Here is a 21502-nt window from a genome sequence, read left to right on the forward strand (position 1 = left end):
CACGATACAGATGCTGAGGTTGTTGACATAATTGACCTAAAACTGTGATTTTAGAAGTGTCTTAAGACTTTTAGTTCCAAGCAACATAAACCAAGTAACCTAAACCTCAAACCAGTTTAGGTTAAAAGAAAGAATTTATTAGCAGGACACTGCAGTATCTCCCTGAACCCCAGGCTAAAATTGTATTCCAGTGTCATGAGGGCCTGGCACCAGGAACTAGAAAGCTACAGGAGCCCAGGTAGCCATTAACTTTCTGTCTCAGACTTTCTGTCGCTCTCGTCTTTGCTTTTCTGAACATCTGCTTATTCTTTTCTCTCCCATCGGACTCACTTTGACTGTTTTGGCACGGATGTGGCCAAATATGGCTGCCCAAAAATGGCAACTAGAATTTCCAAGTTAATATTATTGCAGTTCAAGCAAATAAAGCGAGGTACAATCCCAGATTCCAAGGGGAAAGAATCCATTTGGTTTAGCTTGCACCAGTTATCTCTTTTTAGGCTGGTTTAATGTGGTCATGAGGGCAGCTTTTGTGGTATAAACATGGCTTGCCATGGCCCAAGTTCCCAAAGAGGAGGTAAGTGTGTGGAAGATTGGGCAGGTATCTCAAAACACTTCTGCTGCAACATTCTTGTTTATGTCCAGCGTGCACTTTCTCATGAGAGAGGCAGTTTAGCTGGTGTTTAAGAACATGGACTTCGGGTCAGACATACCTTACTTTGAATCCCAGCCCTGCTACCTACTAGCTGTGTGATCTGAGGTCAGTACTTTGCCTCTGTGAAGATCAAATTCCTTCTCTGGGCAACTGGGATCACAAATCTCCTGGGGTTGCTGGGATTATGAGATGAAATAATGTATACTGTATCCTATGCACTCAATAAATAGTAACTATCATGAATTATTACTATCATACCATTGGGGAAAGATGATATGCATGGAAGAATATCCATTTCATCATCCTGAATGATGCAAGAAGATCTGGAGGCAAAATTTTAGATACCACAGAATTATATCATCAGTAAAAATCTAAGAGTAAGTTTTGTTTTACCATACTTGACCAAACACATAGATACAGGCTAGGCTGCAGGAGTTAGGGCCCAAATAATCTAAACTTATTTCTAGAATATAATTTCTATTTCTGTTGGCTTTAGAAATACAGTAGTCAATGATTTTGCAATCTTAAAGAGAGCCCAGCAGAGCTGGTGGTCACTAATACAGACATAATAGCTAGCTTTTTTCCAGTTAGTGCCTGTTGTAATGGTGTCTGCATTCATTCTGTTTGGGAGCAGGTTTATTTTGATTGGCTAATATCTTACTCAGTGAAATATTTTGAATAGCATCCCTGGAAACCATGTGCCAGAATTCAAAAGACCTCAGTTTTTTTGTTAAAGAAGACACACTACTTTCTTTTTAAAATTATTACAATTTCTTTTGTACTTTTCCCACTTCTATGTAAGATTTTTTGGGTAGCAAGTATCATTAAATGAATTCTTAGTAAAAGATATGTAAAATGATTATTTAAATTCTTCATCGTTGAAGGATACCAAATGTAAGCTGAAAGTTAACTTTAATGTCAAGTAGAGATAGCTGAACAAACAATGCTTATAACTTCTTTTTCAAATGTAGCATATTATATTCTATATGGAACTATATATAATAGAACAATATCTCAATGACTAACTGTGTAATTTTCTCTCAAGTTATGCAGACATTTTGATTGAGAGGGAAGTATTAATGCAGAAGTACATTCATCTAGTTCAGATCGTAGAGACAGAAAAAATTGCAGCTAACCAACTCCGACATCAACTTGAAGATCAAGACACAGAAATCGAAAGGCTTAAATCAGAGGTATTTCCCAGTCGATAGATTCCTTCTCATTGTTTCACGTTTACCATCATTTCCTCATGATTACTTAAGGCCTATTCAGGGCACCATTTCAATCCCAGGCTGACTTCCTCTGACATCAACACATACGTGGCTGGGCCTGACCTAGACATTAATCTAATGTCTATATTAGAATTAGGTAGGTAAATGTGCTGTAGGAATTTGTGCTTTTTTTTTTGGTGAGGGGTGGTTATTTGTTCTCCTGATACCCTTCATTAGCTCAGAAATTCAAGAATTGACTATAGCATTTAACTGTTTTCAGACACCCTACAGTAATGCTAATTATGAGTCTGCCATAGATTCAATTAAAGTCTAAAACGACAACTAAGGGAGGACCAGTAATGAATTCAGAAATACTTTACTCTTTTAGATTTGAAGGATTCCAACCTTCTCCCCTCCACAGTTTTGAAAAGAACATTTGGATTAAACTATAAGACATTTGCTAGGGTGCATTTTTCCTGGAGTTGGAATTCCTGCTTCCCCCTCCCTCCCTCAGAGTGTGAACTTCTCAGGCCTTGCATCCCCAGATAGTGAGGCTGATGCCCAGTGTGAGCAGAGGCGGTTTTACAGTCCACAGCCATGGTGTGTGCCTGGGTCCTCCCTCCCTCCCAGGCCTCAGTCTAGATGGAGAATCCTGAATGTACCTTTCCCACTGTCCTATCCTTCCTCATGGGCAGTAAGCAATCACTGAAGAATGGGAGAGGAATGCAGATAATGAGATTTCCTCCCTCTTTCTGCCCAGGGATGCATTAGTATCTTCTGAGATTCAAAGAAGGGAATAGGACACAATGAAACCTACTAGTAATTGTATCCTCATTGACAGAAACAGTTTAGGCTCGTCAGTTTTGGCAATGTTCTTGTCATCTTTATTGTCATCAGATAACATTTTCCTTTTTGTGTCTCGCACCTTCCTCTGAGACACACCCTGTGAAACCTAGGTGGGGTTTTCGCCTTCTGCTCCCTGCATACATCACCTCCGGTGTTGAGAGCACGGGTACAAGCTTCCTGCAACGGAGATGTGGCAGCTTCTCTGATGATGACAACTTGCAGATGGTGTTCACCATATTATCACAGTTGTTAACTTCCCAATTTGACCCTGATATCTGATATAGTGAAAACAGCAACAGAAAACTTAACAAACCTGCATTTTAAAAGACTATATCAGGCACTGTTATTTAAAACAAAATTATTGTGTTCTTTCTTTGCCACTGTAAGCTAGAGCAGATGCTTGTCTGCTCAGTGAAAGAGGTTGGTATTTACTCCACGAGAGAAGCTCAACACCAGGCAATGTTCCTCAATATTTGTGTGTGTTTATCTGCCTTCACTATGTTCTATTTTAGTCTGAATGTAGATTGCAGCAAAAAACTGTCAGTTGCAGGTATGTCTTCTCTGGTCTCTTGACAGGAGCCATAATTTATTTCCTACTCCCTTTCTTTTCCCACCTCCTTGCCAGAAAATGGCAGAGGGGTGTATTTGGTACTGGGGACAAAATATAAAGACAAGCTAGAGAGGGGTAATTATGATCTCTTAACTTTTAAGATATTGCTGGATAGTAGGTCTGTATAGGTTCTTAAGCTTGTAAGAGCCTGCCGTTGAGTGCTGGTCTAGAGAATTTTACTGCTATGTGTAGTTGAGAGGCCACCCAGTCTTGAAATGCCCCTCACAGGTCACATAACTGAGCTGGAGATATAAAGAGATCCCAGGTTATTTTGATCCTTTTTACCTTTTCTGAGGAATTCTCTTGGTTGGCTTGGACCAGCCCCAGGGCTCTGAAGTTCCCTTTACAGTTGCCATTCTCCTAAGGATGTCTGTGAGTCTGGGGTGCCATGTGCTTTGGAGGACTACAGGCCAATGGCCAGAACCAGGGACTTTGAGCTGAGTGTCACTGCATGTGGGGACCACAGGGCATTGCAGGCAGCCACCTTCAGGCGAGGGGACGGACATATTGCTGGGCTCCTGACAAGGTCTTGGCCTGCTCACCACCGGCAGCTGGGGCTGAGTTTTGAGCTAACATTTCTGCTAGCCCAGATCCCAGGTCACACTTTACACAGTCACTTCTTATAAACACTTTTGTTGGGGATACCTTGCTTGGAGTAAAGTTTATGTTTCCCCCATCTCAGCACCAAAGGAAGAGAGGGTGCATAAAAAGTGGATGTTTCCTGAGGATCTCACTGGACCACCTTTGTAGGCAGAGCTTCCTGTGTGTTATGGCTATAATCCAGCATTTCCCAAATCATGAAATGGACCAACTTTGTGTTCCAGATTATTGCTCTTAATAAAACCAAAGAACGAATGCGACCTTACCAAAGCAACCAAGAAGATGAAGATCCAGACATCAAGAAAATTAAAAAGGTAGGGCCTGGAGGTTTCCAGCTTTGCAGGAGCATGGTGACCAGTCGTCTGTTCTATGATGGTATCTTTGCCACCCTGTGCATGAGCCGGGAGCAGCCTTGGTGTTTCTGGGCCATGGCTCCCAGACTTGCCCTGCAGAGTGATCCAGACATGGCTACTCTAGAGAATTTCTGCTTGAGATTTCTTTACACCGTCTAGGACGGATGCCAAAACCAGGCATTAAGACAATAGTATTCTCCAGTGGGGTTAATTAAGTGCTGTTCAACCTCTTGATTTTGTGTGGCTTTCATTTTTGGGGGGAATATTTTTTAAATTACATTTCAAAAATATTTCTTTTAGCTTTAATCTTTAGTGCTATTTAAGAAAGATTTTTTTTGTGCATGTGTGAAGATTGAGTAAATCAGCACATCCGCTTATATTTCTGTTTTATTATTGTTTCTTGTTTAACATCCACACAATCAGCAGATTTTTCCCTCTTACTGCCATTTATAATTGCACAACTTTTGCAATGAACCAAACGCTGGCTCTCACTCTAGTCCACTGTGTTTTGATTTGTCATTTAGGTTTTGATCCCATGATCTTGATTGTCTTATATAAAGCACTTACTCAGCTTTGTTAATAGTAAGTAAAAAGCATCATATTTGAGGAAATTTCCCTGGATATTCATCTTCAAATCTTATTTCTTTTTAATTTGTTATTATTCCTCTTATTTTATACTAATAATCTTTCCCCTTTCACTGTAACAAAACTTTAATGTGCCCAGCATTTACCTGGGCATTTTAAAGATGATCAGTAAATGTTTGTTGATTGGCTAAAACACACAGGCCACTGCACTTTCTCAGGCTTGCCTATTATTTTTCACATCATCCCTATGGAATTCAGATCAATTTTAGAGACTATCGTGTTTTCTACAAAATTGATTTTAAATTACATTTTATATTCTTTTTTACAACTTTAAATATTGCTCAGAATTTGAAATAGAAATGATTCTTAGGATGAAGTCAAATGTTTTCAGTTTTCCAGAAATAAAAAAGTAAAATAACACTATTCATTTCTTAGAAATTAATTTTTTTTTGAATCAGGCTTATGCTATTGTGTTATAAGATTAATTAGTTTTTTAAAAGAATTCCCATCTAGTCAGTCTGGAAACAAGATTAATTCTATTGCCTTTCCTTTAATAGTATGCAGTCGCATGTAAAGAAAAAATCAATAAAATTCAATTTTCAGGTGTGTGGTAGAAACTGGTCTATTATTAAATAACTGAAGCATCTATTGGTCAGCAAGCACCCCCTGCCCAAGTAAATAGAAAGGTTTTACTTAACACAAAATCCAATGAAGTTGATTTTTTAAAATATTTCTGTTAAATGAAAGAATACTGATAAAATTTTAAAATTATTTTTCTACCTTCTTGTTTCTTAATAATTTTTTAAACCAATTTTTATACTTGTTAAATAGGTTTTGAGATTAATTTTTTGTTCTTTATGTCCCATTTCAAAATAATGTCTGCATGGAAAAAAGTGTTAACAATGAATGAATCATTTCTCTATTTTGGTCTTGGCAAATATCAACATAATTTTTTTTACCTTAATAGACTAAAACTTAAAATTGGTTATAATTCATGGAAATTTTTGTTAGATTTCTTCAAATAATCTGAATATAATTTTCCCACATAATTGTGTTAAAATGTGGTTAATTTTTATTGACGTAGAGTGACTTTAATGCCTGTATAAAAACCGATAACATGATGACAACACTGGTAGGCAAACAAGAGAATTTTAGACATTGCAAAATAAGGGTCGTTGTTTAATACGTGATAATTTAGAACATAGTGTGGAAAAAATAAAAAGTGTAAGGATGTGTTAAATAGATAATAATGATACTTTGGTAGTGATTTAATACTTTCAATTATATGCAAATTTACAACCTACTTTGTTGCTGAATCTGCCACATCTAAAGTGAGAAACCCTAATTATCATAAAACAAATCCTATTTAATTATGTTATAATTTTTTATATTTAGAAAGGACTTTAGATTTTTTTGTTAATCATTTTATTTTAATTTCATGAAAAATGAAAGCAGTCAGGTAACATGAGATTAAAAACAGAGAAACACGAGATGGGGTCTTGCTGTGTTGCCCAGGATAGACTGGAACTCTTGGGCTCAAGTGATCTTCTCACCTTAGCCTCCCAAATAACTGGGACTACAGGCCTGTGCATGTCCAGCTCTGTAGGTTATTTTATAGATGAAGAAACAGAGAATCAGAGGTCAAGGTGGTTGCGAGTAATGGCAGAGCCTCTGAGTTAAAGGTTATAATATGCTTGACTGCTCAGTACCTAGCATTTACCTGGGCATTTTAAAGATGATCAGTAAATGTTTGTTGATTGGCTGAAACACACAGGCCAGTGCACTTTCTCAGGCTTGCCTGTTATTTTTCACATCATCTCTAGGGAATCCTGATCAATTTTAGAGGTTATCATGTTTTCTGCAAAATTGATTTTTAATTATATTTCATGTTCTTTTCCATAAATAAATCACCATTGCAACTAGTCAGATTCCTTTTTGATTTTTTGTTCTGTAGGTTCAGAGCTTCATGCGAGGATGGTTGTGCAGAAGGAAATGGAAGACCATCGTACAGGATTACATTTGTTCTCCTCATGCTGAAAGTATGAGGAAGAGAAACCAGATTGTGTTCACCATGGTGGAGGCAGAGTCAGAGTATGTTCACCAGCTGTACATCCTGGTCAACGGCTTTCTCCGGCCCCTGCGTATGGCCGCCAGCTCCAAGAAGCCCCCCATCAGCCATGACGACGTCAGCAGTATTTTTCTCAACAGGTTTGACATTGCATAAATCAAAGAGTTATGAGAAAAACCTCTTTGTATTTCCGACAAGAATTTTTACTTAATCTTTAAAAAGGTCTCATAAATTCATCTCTATAAGTTTATGATAGTAAAAATAAGAAAGTTATTATTTGTGTTCCATCGTTATTTTATTTTATTTTATTTATTTATTTTTTTGAGATTGAGTCTTGCTCTGTCACCCAGGCTGGAGTTCAGTGGCGTGATCTCGGCTCACTGCAAGCCCCGCCTCCTGGGTTCACGCCATTCTCCTGCCTCAGCCTCCCGAGTAGCTGGGACTGCAAGCGCCCGCCATCATGCCCGGCTAATTTTTTGTATTTTTAGTAGAGACGGGGTTTCACCGTGTTAGCCAGGATGGTCCCGATCTCCTGACCTTGTGATCTTCCCGCCTTGGCCTCCCAAAGTGCTGGGATTACAGGCGTGAGCCATCACGCCCGGCCATTTTATTTTTATTTATTTATTTATTTTGAGACAGAGTCTCGCTCTGTCGCCCAGGCTGGAGTGAAGCGGCGCTATCTTGGCTCACTGCAAACTCCGCCTCCCAGGTTCACGCCATCTTCCTGCCTCAGCCTCCCAAGTAGCTGGGACTACAGGCGCCCGCACCACACCTGACTGATTTTTGTATTTTTAGTAGAGATGGGGTTTCACCGTGTTAGCCAGGATGGTCTCGATCTCCTGACCTCGTGATCCGCCTGCCTTGGCCTCCCAAAGTGCTGGGATTACGGGCGTGAGCCACCACGCCCAGCCTGCATTGTTATTTTTATATCTTTACTTGAATCTTGGCTTCTAATGTTCTTAATTTTTTCTTCTCTCTTTGACTTACATTGTCTTATCGCGTGGAGATGTGTGTTGGGGAATGTAATCACTCATAAACTGAAGAAAATGGATTGATTTATGGGTTTTTACATGTTAATTATACACAAGTATTTTAGGAAGAGCAAAAGCTAAGACAGGGCCTGAGAAGCTCTGGTGAATTTATTTGCTCAATAAATCTTTAGTTTCCTTACTGCTGAGGATTAATCAGTGAAAAATCAGAAAATGCCTGCCTTTATGGAACCTAAATTTTGATGCAGGAAGACAGACAATGAACAGCATTAGTGAAATAGATAGTATATTATATGGCGATTAGAGCTGTGGAGAAAAATAAAGAAGGGAATGGGAGAAGGGGGTCAAGGGAGTGTTTAGTGTTTTACTTAGAATTTTAGCTATTTGTTTTTGAGTAGGTAGTACACTCACATGGTTCAAAAGTCAAAATAACATGAAAACAACAGTTAGCAGTTGCACTCTCACTCTGTCTCTGTCCACCCGATTCCCCCCACCTTCTATACATAATATCTGTACTAGTTTCTTACCTATCCTTTCAGTGTTTCTCAATTTTGATCTAAGAAACTATGAATATAGAGTCTTATTTTCCCTCTTCTTACACAAAGGCAATGTACTTTTAACATATACTTCATTGTTTCACTTAACATTATTTTCTGAAGATCTTTCCATATTGATACCTAAAGAGCATTCTATTAAAAAAAAATCACGACATGGTATTACAATCTGTGAATGTACCATAGTTTTTTTATAGCAGGTTTTCAGAGAAGTTTCAAGGATAAAGTGACATTCGAGCAAAGGCTTGAAGTTCCTGGAGGAAGAGTGAGGCAAGCAGAGGGAGCTGTGTGTTCAGGGGACATGGGGCTTTCATATGCCTGGCAGGCCAGCTGGAGGACCTGCCCTGCTCAGTGTCAGTGAAGGGAAGAGTCAGGGAGTTATCAAGGTGGGACATGGTGCAGCCATTAACTTTTACTCTAAGTGAGTTGGGGAGACATTGGTCAGGTTTTGAGCAGAGAAGGGGTGTGATGTGACTTCTGTTTTGAAAGGCTCACTCTGGCTTCTCTGCTGAGAATAGTCTGTAGGGAGATCAATTAGGTGGCTATTTCAATAAACAAAGTGAGAGATGAGACACCTGTTAGGTAGCTATTTCAGTAATCCAAGTAAGAGATGATTATAATGGAGGCAGTGATAAGTAGTTGGATTCTGGGTGTATTTTTAAGTCAGAGCCAGTAGGTCTCACGGATGTGACTAGCTGGGGCCGGTGTCATGGAATTTACCAAAACAGTTGTAGATAAAGCAAGGCAGATTTGTTAGAGAATGTGTGAAAACATGTTGCAAGGGTGCAATGGGCAGCATAGCAGAGAAGGGGCTGTCTGCAGAGAGGCAGGGGCTGGAGGGAAGTTTTATAGGGTTGTACAAGAGGGGGCTAGGTGTGGAAAGGTCATTCCTTGTGCTAGCGGGTTGTGTTTCTCAGAACAATTATTCATTCTTCTCCCCTACCTGGAGCCTTCTCCCATCGGAGGCCCCTTCCTTGTTGCTTACTTATCCATCAGGACTCAACAGTTGGGATTTGTTGATGGGTTTGATGTGGGTTTTAAGAGAAAGCAAAAAGACAGGTAAGATTGCAACGTTTTTTGGTCTGGACAACTAGAAGGATGGAGTTACTGTTTACTAAATGGTAAAGATTGAGTGAAGAATAGGCTGAGGGGAAAAGATGAACTGTTTCCTCTTGGATCTGTTGAGCGTGAGATGCTATTAGCCATCTAAGTGGAGATGTCAAGTGAGTAGGGATCGGATATTTGTTTGGAGTTCAGAGGAAGATTCTGGGCCGAAGATAGAAATTTGGGTGTCCTCTAGCATACAGATAGTATTTAAAGCTGCTAGTCTGAATGGTATTACCAAGCAAGTGAATACAGATGGATAAGAAAAGAGGAGCATGGATATTCCAACATCTAGAGGTCAGGAAGATAAACAGGAGCCAGCAAAGAAGAGTGAAGAGGATCCGTTGAGTTGTCAGTGAAAACCAGAAGAGTGAGTTGTCCTGGAAACGAAAGCAAGAGGGAACCAACAAAGACGCCAAAAAAGTCAAATGAGCAATAACAGAATTGACCATGGGTTTAACAACTCGGAGTTTAATGGTAACTTTGATTAGAGACCAAAGAAAATTCTTTTGAGAAGGGCTGCTGTAAAGAGGAGAAGAGAAACAGGGTGGTACCTAGAGGCAAATGAAGAGGGTAAAAGAAGGATGGAGGAGAGAGGGAATTGCTGAGCAGTAAACTTACAAAGGCGAAAGTGGACAGAATGTACTGCACAGGTCAAGAGATTGTCATTAGCTGGGAGCACGGCAGGGAGGGAATAGTACATGGACACTTCTGCAGTTAGGAGGCAAGGACATCCGCTGATGGGGCAGATGGGAGGGAAGTGTCGGAGTTGGAGAAGAGAGAAAGAGGTGTGGAATAGTGATAACTAGGACAGGGGAGTAAATGGATTCAGGAATGTTGTATTAATGCTGGGCAGCACTGAGAGCTTGTGTTAGCTTATTAGGCTAGTGGTTGTGACTTTCCAGTGAGATCAGTCAGGATGGTTGCATGGTTTTCTTTAGCCACTTTCAGCTGCATGGATGCAGGTGCAGAGTGGGTGGAGGATTGGGATTAATTAGGATTGGTGTTGTGGCTGCTGTGATGAAGTGAGAAAAGAATAAGGAAGTTGAAGCTGTATACAAGGAAGAGATTATAATAATGAGCCATGGAATCTAAACTGAGGAAAGAAAGTAATGCTGGTATGAGAGGTTTTTGCCAATAAAAAGGTGGTGGGATCTGGGGATTTAGGTCATGATAGTGTGAAAGAATTTTGGAGTCAGTGTTCTAAAGGCAGTGAAGTGCAAGATTAGAAGTAGTCAGAGAATGTTGTGCTTGAAACTGAGACAGGGAAGGGATACAGCTATTGACAATGACAAGGTCTAGAGTACAATCAAGGGGGTGTTGACTGAGGTCAGTGGAGGACAAGATCTTTGGAGGAAGAGTTCAAGGTCCTGGGAGGCCAGGATATTGAAATGTTGTTTGTGTGCATATTGGAATCCCCAAGAATTATGATAAGAGTAGTGTTGGAGAAAAGAGCAACTGTGAGCTGAGAGCTCAAATCTCAAGGCATCAGGAAGAGCCACTGGCGTGTCTGTAGATCAGTGCAGAAAGGAAGGGTGATGAGTGGTAGTCTGGTAATATGAGATTAAAAGCTAGGCTTTCTTTTGTTAAAAGGAAGGAGGGAGATTTCCCCACCTTGCTGGCAATGGCTCCTCTCAAATGTGTGAGACATCCAAAGGAGCCTGGGAGTAGCCCTTGATCCTCAGGCAGTACAGCATTCTGGTGATACTTCAGTCACCAAGTGTGCAGTTTCAACAGGTCTGATGGCAGTGGATGGGACTGTGTACTGAACTCTGATAATGAGAGGAACTGGAGAGGGTAGGTATTGAAAACTCTTTTGAGGAGAGCTGCTATAAAGAGGAACGGAGAAACAGGGTGGTACCTAGAGGTAAATAAAGAGGCTGTGCCACATTCGTTTAGGTTGCCTCTGGCTCTTTGTTTCCACTGGATTGCTTGATCTGAAACAGGAAAGGCCAGGTTTATCATATTGTTTAAATTCAGAGTCAAGATATGCCTCTCTTTGGAAGGTAAAGCCATAAGCTCTTCATATAGACTAGCAATTATTTACCACATCTAGACTTAGATGGAGATTTGGAAAGATATTTTTAAAACATTTTTATTTTTAATTTTTATGGATACATTTTATGGTTATATAATACATATATGTAATATGAAATGGATATATAATAGCTGTACATATTTATGAGGTATATGTTATAGTTCGATATAAGCATATGACGTAAAATGATCAAATCTGGGTAATTGAGATATCCATCACCTCAAACATTTATCATTTCTTTTGTGTTGGGAACAGTCTAAATCTTCTAGATATTTTGAAATAAATTATTGTTAACTATAGCTGCCCTATTGTGCTATCAAATAATAGAAGTTATTCCTTCTATCTAACTGTACTGTTGTACCCATTCACCAAACCCTCTCTTCATCCTCCCCTTCCCCACTACCCTTCCTAGCCTCTAGTAACCACCATTCTATTCACTACCTCCATGAGATTAACTTTTTTAGCTTTCAAATATGAGTGAGAACACGTGATACTTGTCTTTCTGTACCTAGCTTATTTCACTTAACATAATGTGAAGAGGTGTGTTTTTAAAGGTGAGGCTTAAAGAAGTTTTATATCATTACTGTTGTTTAACTAGATTCCCTTTACATGCCTTTGAAATTAAGCCCTAGGCAGCTCAATAATTTTGAATTTCAACACAGGTTTATAGTTAAGAAAATGTAATCTTCCTATTTATATACAGAATTGTTTCATCTGTTTTCTAACCATCCAGGTATCAAAATATGAAGGTAGATGTATCAATTAGTTTGTGTTCAACATAGAACAGAGAAATCCCTCTCTGAGTGGAGGGAATTCACTGCTTACAGAATCTGTTGGAAAGGCTAGGGGAGTAAAGTCAGGGAGCGGCCCTTAAACTGTTGACTTTCAGAGAACATAGATGTGATCCAGAGGTTAGGAAACCACTGCCACCACCGCTGCTGCCACAGATGCCTCTCAGACTCTGGAAGCTGGTTCCCAGAAACTAGAATCCTAAGGCTGGGTGCTGACATTGCCCCAAAGCACTCACATCTCCATGACTGACTTTCAGCAACAGGAAGGTGGCCCCTACTTCCACCTTCCTTGTCTTTCCAAGTGCATCTATTAGTGGAACTGAATTTACATCCAGAACCATAGCTGCAAGGGAGTCTGGGAAATGTAGTTTTAGTTCTACCCCTCTCCACCTGCCAAATCTATAATACCTGCCAAACTAGATTTGGTTGAAATCCTTGAACAACAAACACTACTTCGTTAAAATTGTTATAAAAGAAAAATAAATTAGAATCTCATGGAGCCATTTCTGTTTTATTTCATGGACCATTTGAAATTGTAAGGACTTCTTGATGTCTGTTGTAATGGAACTTGACTAATAACAAGCCAAGGGATCTCACTGAGATGAACAGTTCTGTATTTGATTGTGTCACTATGTTAGTTCAGAAAAGGCTTCAAAGGCTCATTGCAGTAGGTTAATTCCAATGAGGAGAAAGCAAATGATGTTTTGACTTTGGTAATTACCCTTCTTGGCCCTTTTAGGAATTTAGATCCCTAATTTATGCATCATCGTTATTTTAATATCTCTGTGTAGGCTTCACTCTTTTCAGAAGATTCTTTTGCATTTCTGTCTTGGGTATCTTGGGAGTGGTTATAGTGGAGTTCTGTCAAAATTTTTGCTCTAGATTTTTTTCATCCTCTCTCCTTCTGTCAAAACTCATTTTGCTGACAGAGAAACTTTCTCCTGAGTTATCTAGAATCACATATGAAAAGAAAAATGGTCATAACTTTAATTTTCTGATTATTGATTGAAGTACTGCATTCTAATAGTGGAAAGCTCACTTAAAAATTGATGAAGAAGGGTTATGTGACAATGATTTGGTGCTTTCTGTCCTCTAATATTTGAATGTTATATCAGGGTTTGCTGAGGCTGTCATAATTGCTTGATAGAGGATAGTATATCCATGTTATTATTGGGTATAGTTTGGAGGCCCTATGGAACATATGTATTATGTATATATTAAGGCTTTAAGGACTCTGGATTTTAAACAAAACAAACACATTATAGCAACTAAATTATATTATTTTTCCATTTTTTATAGTGAAACAATCATGTTTCTTCATGAAATATTTCATCAAGGACTAAAGGCAAGGATAGCAAACTGGCCCACTTTAATTTTAGGTAAGTGCATTCTTTAAAGATGTAAGATTTTCTTTTAGAGTGGCCGCAATTGGAGTAAAATAGCTCCAACATTATTCAGCCTAAACTGTTTGCATCACCCTGTTGACCTGTGAGCTTCCGTACCCCAGGACCCTGTCTCCTTGCCTTTTGGGTAGTTTGGGCCCTGCCTCAGTAGTTACCTTTTGACTCTTTCCACTGGCCCGTCATAGTTAATTTGGGGCTGGAGTCAAGTGCTGCCCACGAGTACATTCTACCAGATCGTCATTCAGGCATCAGGGTTGTGGCTCCAAGCATGTGTGACACCTGGTGCTGGGACCCACTCTTTGCCATTCCTGCCCAGGGTAGGTAATTTACCAAGCAACAAGGGAAACAACCATGTTTACTGTTTCTTTCCAGCTGATCTGTTTGATATTTTGCTCCCCATGCTGAACATTTATCAAGAATTTGTGCGTAATCACCAGTACAGCCTGCAAGTTCTCGCCAATTGTAAGCAAAACAGAGATTTTGACAAACTCTTAAAACAGTACGAAGCCAATCCAGCCTGTGAGGGGAGGATGCTGGAGACATTCTTGACCTATCCCATGTTTCAGGTAAGTCACTTGGGATGCATTTTGTAAGTCAGAGGTTCCAGCTCAATGTCACTGATACCTAGCATGACCAGCGTGAGATGCGTAAGTGTGCCCTGGCAGGAATTATGGTACAGGTGCATCATCTGTTGCTGTCTTGAGCTTGACCCTGAGATAAACAAATATTGTGCCACACATTCTCTGTGTCTCATAGATTTAAGAAAACCAGGCATTTTTGAAGCAAAGAATTCAAGAATGATTTTTTGAAATGCTGCACAATTTTCTCTTTACAGAAAGATTCCACACAGACCTCTTTCATGGAGTCTCCTCCTCCAGCATGTTTAAAAATATTATTTGGTTTACAGAAATAGGATTCTGTGCAAATGTTCCAGTTTATGCTAGTTGCATAAAAGATTCTTGGGGATGGAGTGACTGCTGGGAAGGTTTCTGTTTTCCGGCCCATCCTCCCTTCCTGTCGCGGTTGCTGTTGAGTCTCCCTTGGCTGGAGCCCTGGAGAACAAAAGGAGGACCTCCCTGGTCACAGAGGCTGTGGAGACTTAGGAAACAGAAGGCACGAGTGGGACCTGAGGACTCTTGGCAACTAGTCAGGTGGCTGCAGGGGCTCCCTTTTGGGGACTAGAGCAACCCAAGGGGTCAAGAACACTTGCATTCTTTCCTGGATCTAGGACTTTACTGTTAAGAGCCCAGAAGTGAGAACCAGGGAGGCCAAAATGTGCACTGAATCTCCTGTTCTTTTGAAAAGTGTCGATTCTGTTCTTTTGGAAGAGCATTGAGTGTTCCCATTGCGGAATTTAGATGGCTTCTGGCCAGGCCTCCAAATTGTCATGCGGTAAACCGATTCTACTAATCATGTGTGTTATGGTTACTTGGAGCGCTTTGTCCTCCTGAGCAGGCATCTCTGACCCTGGCTAATCATTTTGCAACCTCAGAAAGACATGTGGCTGTGGTACACAATTGTTTGCCTTGAAGTTTGTCAGTCTCGCTCGAAATCCTGGAAGTTGCCGTAGAAGTTTAGTCAGATTTTTAACCGAAAGGATGCATTTAAAACCACTTAAGTATAGTGAAACTTTATAGTGTTTTTGTTTTTGTTTTCCTTTGGAACTGAATTGTTTGAACTCTTTGCCTCTCTGAGGGAATATTTCACAAGAAAGATTTCAGACTTTTAAAAAAACTATCTATGTAATTGGAATTTAAGATTTTATTTATAATGAAACATCTTATATAGAATAACATTCTTCTGAGATTCTATGTGAATTTTTGACAATTATCTTTAGGTTATGATTCAGTACCCCAAGTTGTGTCTGTTCAGTAACCCCAAGTCAGTTGAATATACAAAGGTAGAGTCGTGAAAGACACGTGGGGCATTCAGAGAGGAACCAGCTCTCTGACAGCCCCCTGATGTCTTTCTTCGTGCTATTTAATTCCCTCTTGGTGTGATTTTTTCAGTATTTTGAAATGGCAGAGCTGCACTTTCGCTGTAGATGAGGTGTCCAAATACAGTGAATGTAGGGCCTTGGAAAGGTCTTTGGATTTCTTTAAAATGCTGGGATACTCGCCCACCACCCTGCCCTTCCTCTCCCGAAAACTATGCCTGATAGCAATGACTGAGCATTTTGATTGACCCCCGGGAATTTTTATAATGTCGTGAAAAGAACATTGGACTGGGAATCTTTAGGAGACCTGATGTCTCACTCATAGCATTGGGGAAAATAATTGAACCAAACTAAATAGCTATTTCATAATCTGTAAACTGAGGCAGCTGACCTCTAGTTATCTCCAGACTCTCAGCTCTCTGACGTGGTGATCCTAGGGTGACTACACTAGTTCTGATGTTTTGGATTGGGTAACTATGTGGTGTTTCAAGGAGCTTGGTGTTAGTCTAGGCGCCCCCTCCCCAAGGATGTGGTAACCTCAAACCTTAGAATGTTGGGTCAGATATTGAGGCTTTCTGGCTTTTGCCAGACAAGTCTAACCAGAGGCTTCAGCTTGTGGGAGCCTTTGATCTGGAAGAAGCCTCAAAGAATTGAGCCAGAATTGTCCAACTGCAAGAAATGAGCAAACTGAAAGAGCACAGAATTGTCTTTGTTTGCTTCCCCATAACTATTTTGAATAGATGAGAAGTCATTGGAGTTCTCTGCCCAAGGGCCTCATGCTCCTTGATGTCTCCCTTCTGTCTTCTTCACTTGATGCCTCACTCTTCATCCTTCTGTCTAGAAATAACCCTATAAAACACTTGGGGGAAATTGCCTTTTCTAGAAGCTGAAGCTGAGAGGTTTTTCCTTACTAAGCTCACTCTCTCCTTCTTCCCTTGTAGTTCTTTCACTAATGAAGTGAAATAGTCATGGAGGTGTTTGAATCCCTTGGAGGGTCCGGTTGTATCTGCTTCTGTCTGTATTAGCAGTGGTACTTCTGCGTATTTGCCTTGCTCCCTTGTAAGGATGGACACCTCAGGATGAGGCTAGGGTTCTCACTTTTTTTTTTTTTTTTTTGCTGGAGGCCAACAATGGAAGAGGTGACCCTAGTTTAAACTGCCAAGAGACCTCTGTCCAGACTTTCTTGAGCCCAGATATGGAGGCAGAAGTTAGTGTAGGGGAAGAGAGAGGAGGAGAGACAATTGGAAGCCTTTAGCTTGTATGTGTAGAAGAGAGAAGGTGATTGTCTTCCTCCTTCTGGGCCCTTTTTTGAGTTAGTCAATTGCTGCTGTTATCAAGCTATGCTGAACTATGGAAACATGGAGAAATTGTAGAATTTGGATGATGCAGTAAAATTATCCCCAGTTGAACTATCAGAACAGTAAGTCCAAGTATTGCCAAGAAATTTGTTATGGAAAATAATGTTGTCATTAACATAACTTTTATTCATTAAAGACAGTGGCTTGGCTGGTACCATTTAAATTGGCTTCAGCTGCTCATGTATTTATTTGGATATGTATGTGTTGAAAGTCCATTGGTAAGCCAATTGTGAAATCTGCTCCTGACAGAAACAGCAGTGTTAGATATTCTCCAGAAAGTAGCTACTTGCTATTCTATCCACTTATTTGCTGTAATTGGAGAGCAAGCTAATTAATGTCTATAAAGTGACAAGTATTTGCTCCATAATTGAAAGCAGAATTATGATTCATTTAGACAGTTCCTGTGATTCTTGGTTTTGGGGGAAGAGATTTATAATCAGCTCTTGAAGATACAGATGAGCCCTTTGGAGAGCTGACCACTTCTCTGCAGGACTTTGTTTGCCTGCTTTTTGGCAGTTTCAGTGCCTGTTTGTTCCTTCACCATAAGGCAGAAAGGGCCAGAGACTGAATTCAAATCCATCTACCTGAATCTTAGCCAGCGAGCACTTTAAAAGAAATTTGAGTAATGAGGAAGGATCATGAGAGTATTGACCAAACTCAGTTTTGTGGATTTTCAGTGCATTATAAGTACTCAAGCTTTCCTACACCTGTCCCGTTTGCTATGAAAAATTGAGTACATTAGCTATTGATTGCCTTGATTTTCTTGTGGAACTACTAATTAGAGGCAAACTTTTATCAGTCATGCAATTATGCCAGCGAAAAGGATATTTGAAAGCACACTTATCCCAGGAGACTTCATCAAGTGGGACAACCCTAAGGGCTGTATTAGTGAGAAGTTCATGGGAGAAGAAGCAGAAAGTCTCCTCCATATATCCTACAAAGGGAGGGTTCTCCTGTTTCCCACCCTCCCACGATGAAGGGGGCTTGTTTGTGCTTCCTGAAGCCTTGATTTGATGACATTCCTTAGGGTGCGATCCCAGAGCTAAAGTTCAATGTCTGTGCTAATGGTGGCTGTGTCTATGCATAGTGTGTAAATGGAGGCACTCAATAAATATTGGTAAGCAGCCCAATGAAGGCCACCACTTGCACAAGAGCCAATGCAGATCACCAGGTAGGGCCACCGACCCTTCAGGACAGAATGGAAGAAACCGCACACAGGGCCCTGGAAAGCCGTTGTAGTTTCTTCATTCTTAAAGATGCTTTCAAGTGCTGAGTAAGACCTCAGTCCCCGCAGACGAGAGCTCCCAGGGTGAGCTCTGAGAAAAGGCAGTTAGTGCACTGGTCAGAGCTGGGATTATAGTTGATGCTGCCATTTACTGTGAGGCCACCAATGGGGCAAGTTTGGGCACGTTACCAAACTTCTTCCCACTTTAGTTCTCTATCTGTAAAAGCCTAAAACTTCTTCCCATTTTAGTTTTCTATCTATAAAATGGAGACATAATCCTTATGATGTTGGAGGACTGGACACATTGGCAAAGCCTGGAGCACCCAGTCTAACCCCCCAGTGGGTAATGTTGTGGTAGATGTTCATGCATGTTATTGTTAAAATTAAGCCCACAATAAATATGTTGTGTCACTAGAAATTAAGTTGAATCTCTATCATGGTTTATTAAGATCTTCCTCTGGTTGGTGGAGTTTCTGTCTTTGACGGAATTCAGATAGTCTGTTAATAAACAAAAGTACAAATAAATAACCTAAACAATACTTTTTACTGCAAGGAGGTGAATTGAGATAAAGTAGAAACAGAATGTAATAAAGGTGAACATGTCTTCTCCCAAGTTTTAATTCTTAGGGAGAATAGTGCAGTGGGATTGTTGATTTAAAAACATTGCAAATGGACTAATATATCTAAAATACAGACTCAAGTGACTTGATGATAGCCGTATCTGTTTCCCTCTGAACCAGTTTTCAAAAACTATGATTCAAAAGTGTATGATTATGTAAAAAAAATTAAAGAAACAACCATCTCTTTGTACCTTCAATAATTTCCACCTTTTCATGTGTTCTTGGTGAAGTCTTTTTTTGTGTGCATGAAGTGCGAAGTGTAGTTCATTTTATTTGTATTTCTTTTTTTAAAAATGTGTAAAACAGTCAAAAGCGGGAGAGCAGAGACAAGCTTCTCGAAGCAATGATGGCCCTGTCACCCACCCTGATGTCTTGCTCACACTGGCTCTGTTTGCATCTAGATCCCCAGATATATCATCACACTCCATGAGCTCCTCGCTCACACACCCCATGAGCATGTGGAAAGGAAAAGCCTGGAGTTTGCCAAATCAAAGCTAGAGGAACTGTCCAGGTACGCCAAGAACTTATAATAAAGGCTTGGGAGAGGAAAGCAGCAAGTTAGTCTGTCGTGGAAACCTCCTGTATATGTTCCAAGGAACAAGAAGCAAGGCAAATCCAGCTTCTCAGATTCACCTGAAAGTTAAATACTAGCTTGTGAGGTGATATTGAATCATCATTCACATTCATTTGAACCAAGAAAAATACGTATCTTGGAAAATGTTCTTATAGCATGTGAATTTATGTAATTCAGATTAGGTGTGTTTTGGTTTAAGTTTGGAAGTGTTCATGTTTCTTTCAGCATTAAAAAAAAAAAAAATGATAGCCAGGTGTGGTGGTGTGCACCTGTAGTCCCAGCTACTCGGGAGGCTGAGACGAGGGTGCAAGGGGTGATGATTACTTGAGCCCAGGAATTTGAGACCAGCCTGGGCAACATAGCGAGACCCTGTCTCAACAAAAAAGACTTTCAGTTGCATTTTGTATTCATATTTGCTAAGAAGCTAGAGAATGTACAGTTTGCATTTCTCAGTGACTTTTCATTGTTACAAGCACGTATTTATGTCTGTGTTACTTTAGCTTATGTGGGATAAATGGTCTAAAGGTCTCTTATTTAGTCTGCCTCCAAGAAATGGCCCCCTAATCTCAATGACGGGAACTGGCCACAAAATGACATGTTGCTTTCCTGTTGCACTTAGAAGCAGACATGCCCAGGGTGCTCGTAATTGCTGACCCATTTACTGTTTAGAATCATGAGGCACATTGGCTTTGCTTTCGGTCATGACCTGTTGAAGCCTGGAAAAGATCCAGCCTGTTTCCCCCAAACCCCCGGTTCAATCGATACAAGCTTGCAACCGAGCTTCTCAGATGGAGCTCTTCTTTGCCTACATGCTAGGGCAAGAGAAAATCTCTCTTACTGTGATCCTGTCTGTGTTGTGTCACAGAGTAATGCACGATGAAGTCAGCGACACTGAAAACATAAGGAAAAACCTTGCCATCGAAAGAATGATCGTGGAGGGCTGTGACATCTTGCTGGACACTAGCCAAACGTTCATCCGCCAAGGTAAGTCCTTGTGAAATGGACCCGCGACCTGATGCGCTGTGCGGCTGTCACATGATCTCGGCACACCCCGGAAGGCGTTCTGAGCAGGCGTGACTGGTGCGGTGCCCGCAGGACCCCCCGCGGCCTTCGCCGAGGCGGTGGTTGAGGCCCACCTTTGTGCTGTTTCTTTTCAGGGACCATGAAAAACAGCAACACAATCATAGTAAAGCACGAGTGGGGCAGGCAGTTACATTCTGACTGGACGCTCCTCCTCAGCGGCCCGGACATTCTCTGCAGCTCCAAGAAGGACCGGTTGGCCTGGCCCACGGCCGTGGCAGTGCCAAGTGCTGACGATACCCAGGCCAAGGCCCAGGAGAAACTTGCGTTGCTCAAAGCCCTTTCACATAAGACTGGGGACCATGTCCGAAGTGAAAACAGCTGTCTGTTGTTCCCATTTTTCATCAGCACTTCCGGATCCGCCCCACACGATATAATTTGATTCGACTGGTAACTCCCGTTGCCAGATGAAATGTCTCTGATGGACGCTTGCCACGCTTTGGTACTGCGGAAGCTGTCGTGTTTGCGAAGGGTGCTTTGGGGGCATCACTCGATCAATTAAGCTTTTGAAGAGTTGAAGATATTTGTGCCGGAAACTGTGGAGAAGCAACAGCCTAACAGTGCATATTTCTCCTCGGCTGTGATTTCAAAATGCAAGATGTAAACCACATCCCAAGTTATTTTTTTAGTGCTTAGGTCCTCTGGAGGAGGGGAGAATGCCCCAGGCAATTGATTTGAGACAATATATTGCACACATTTACAATTTTGAATTTGGTGAGGAGTGGAACATACATTTGGAACTCAAATTAATCGTTAATGTAGTTTCTGTTTATAATGTGCCAATATCATTTGAAGATATTTGTGTTGCCATTGCCTACCATAATATACTGCTTAAAATCTCTTTTTACCTCATCAAGAACAAGACAATGTTTTGTGCACATTAATTTTTGCACAGACTACTTTAA

At 40.6% G+C, this 21502-nt stretch overlaps 1 protein-coding gene across 1 annotated transcript in view; it reads left to right on the plus strand.

Annotated features, from left to right (window-relative positions):
• The window catches only part of RASGRF2 (Ras protein specific guanine nucleotide releasing factor 2), a 271130-nt gene that overhangs the window by 105041 nt on the left and 144587 nt on the right, over positions 1–21502 (plus strand). Inside the window, exons 3-9 of the mRNA XM_030800810.1 lie at positions 1698–1845; positions 4144–4233; positions 6812–7065; positions 13701–13780; positions 14177–14370; positions 19345–19454; positions 20383–20501. Of these exons, the coding sequence (XP_030656670.1) occupies positions 1698–1845; positions 4144–4233; positions 6812–7065; positions 13701–13780; positions 14177–14370; positions 19345–19454; positions 20383–20501 (995 nt within the window). The remainder of the gene's footprint in view (positions 1–1697; positions 1846–4143; positions 4234–6811; positions 7066–13700; positions 13781–14176; positions 14371–19344; positions 19455–20382; positions 20502–21502) is intronic.

This window comes from Nomascus leucogenys, chromosome 2 (genome assembly GCF_006542625.1).
Source record: "Nomascus leucogenys isolate Asia chromosome 2, Asia_NLE_v1, whole genome shotgun sequence".
Classification (NCBI taxonomy): Eukaryota; Metazoa; Chordata; class Mammalia; order Primates; family Hylobatidae; genus Nomascus; species Nomascus leucogenys.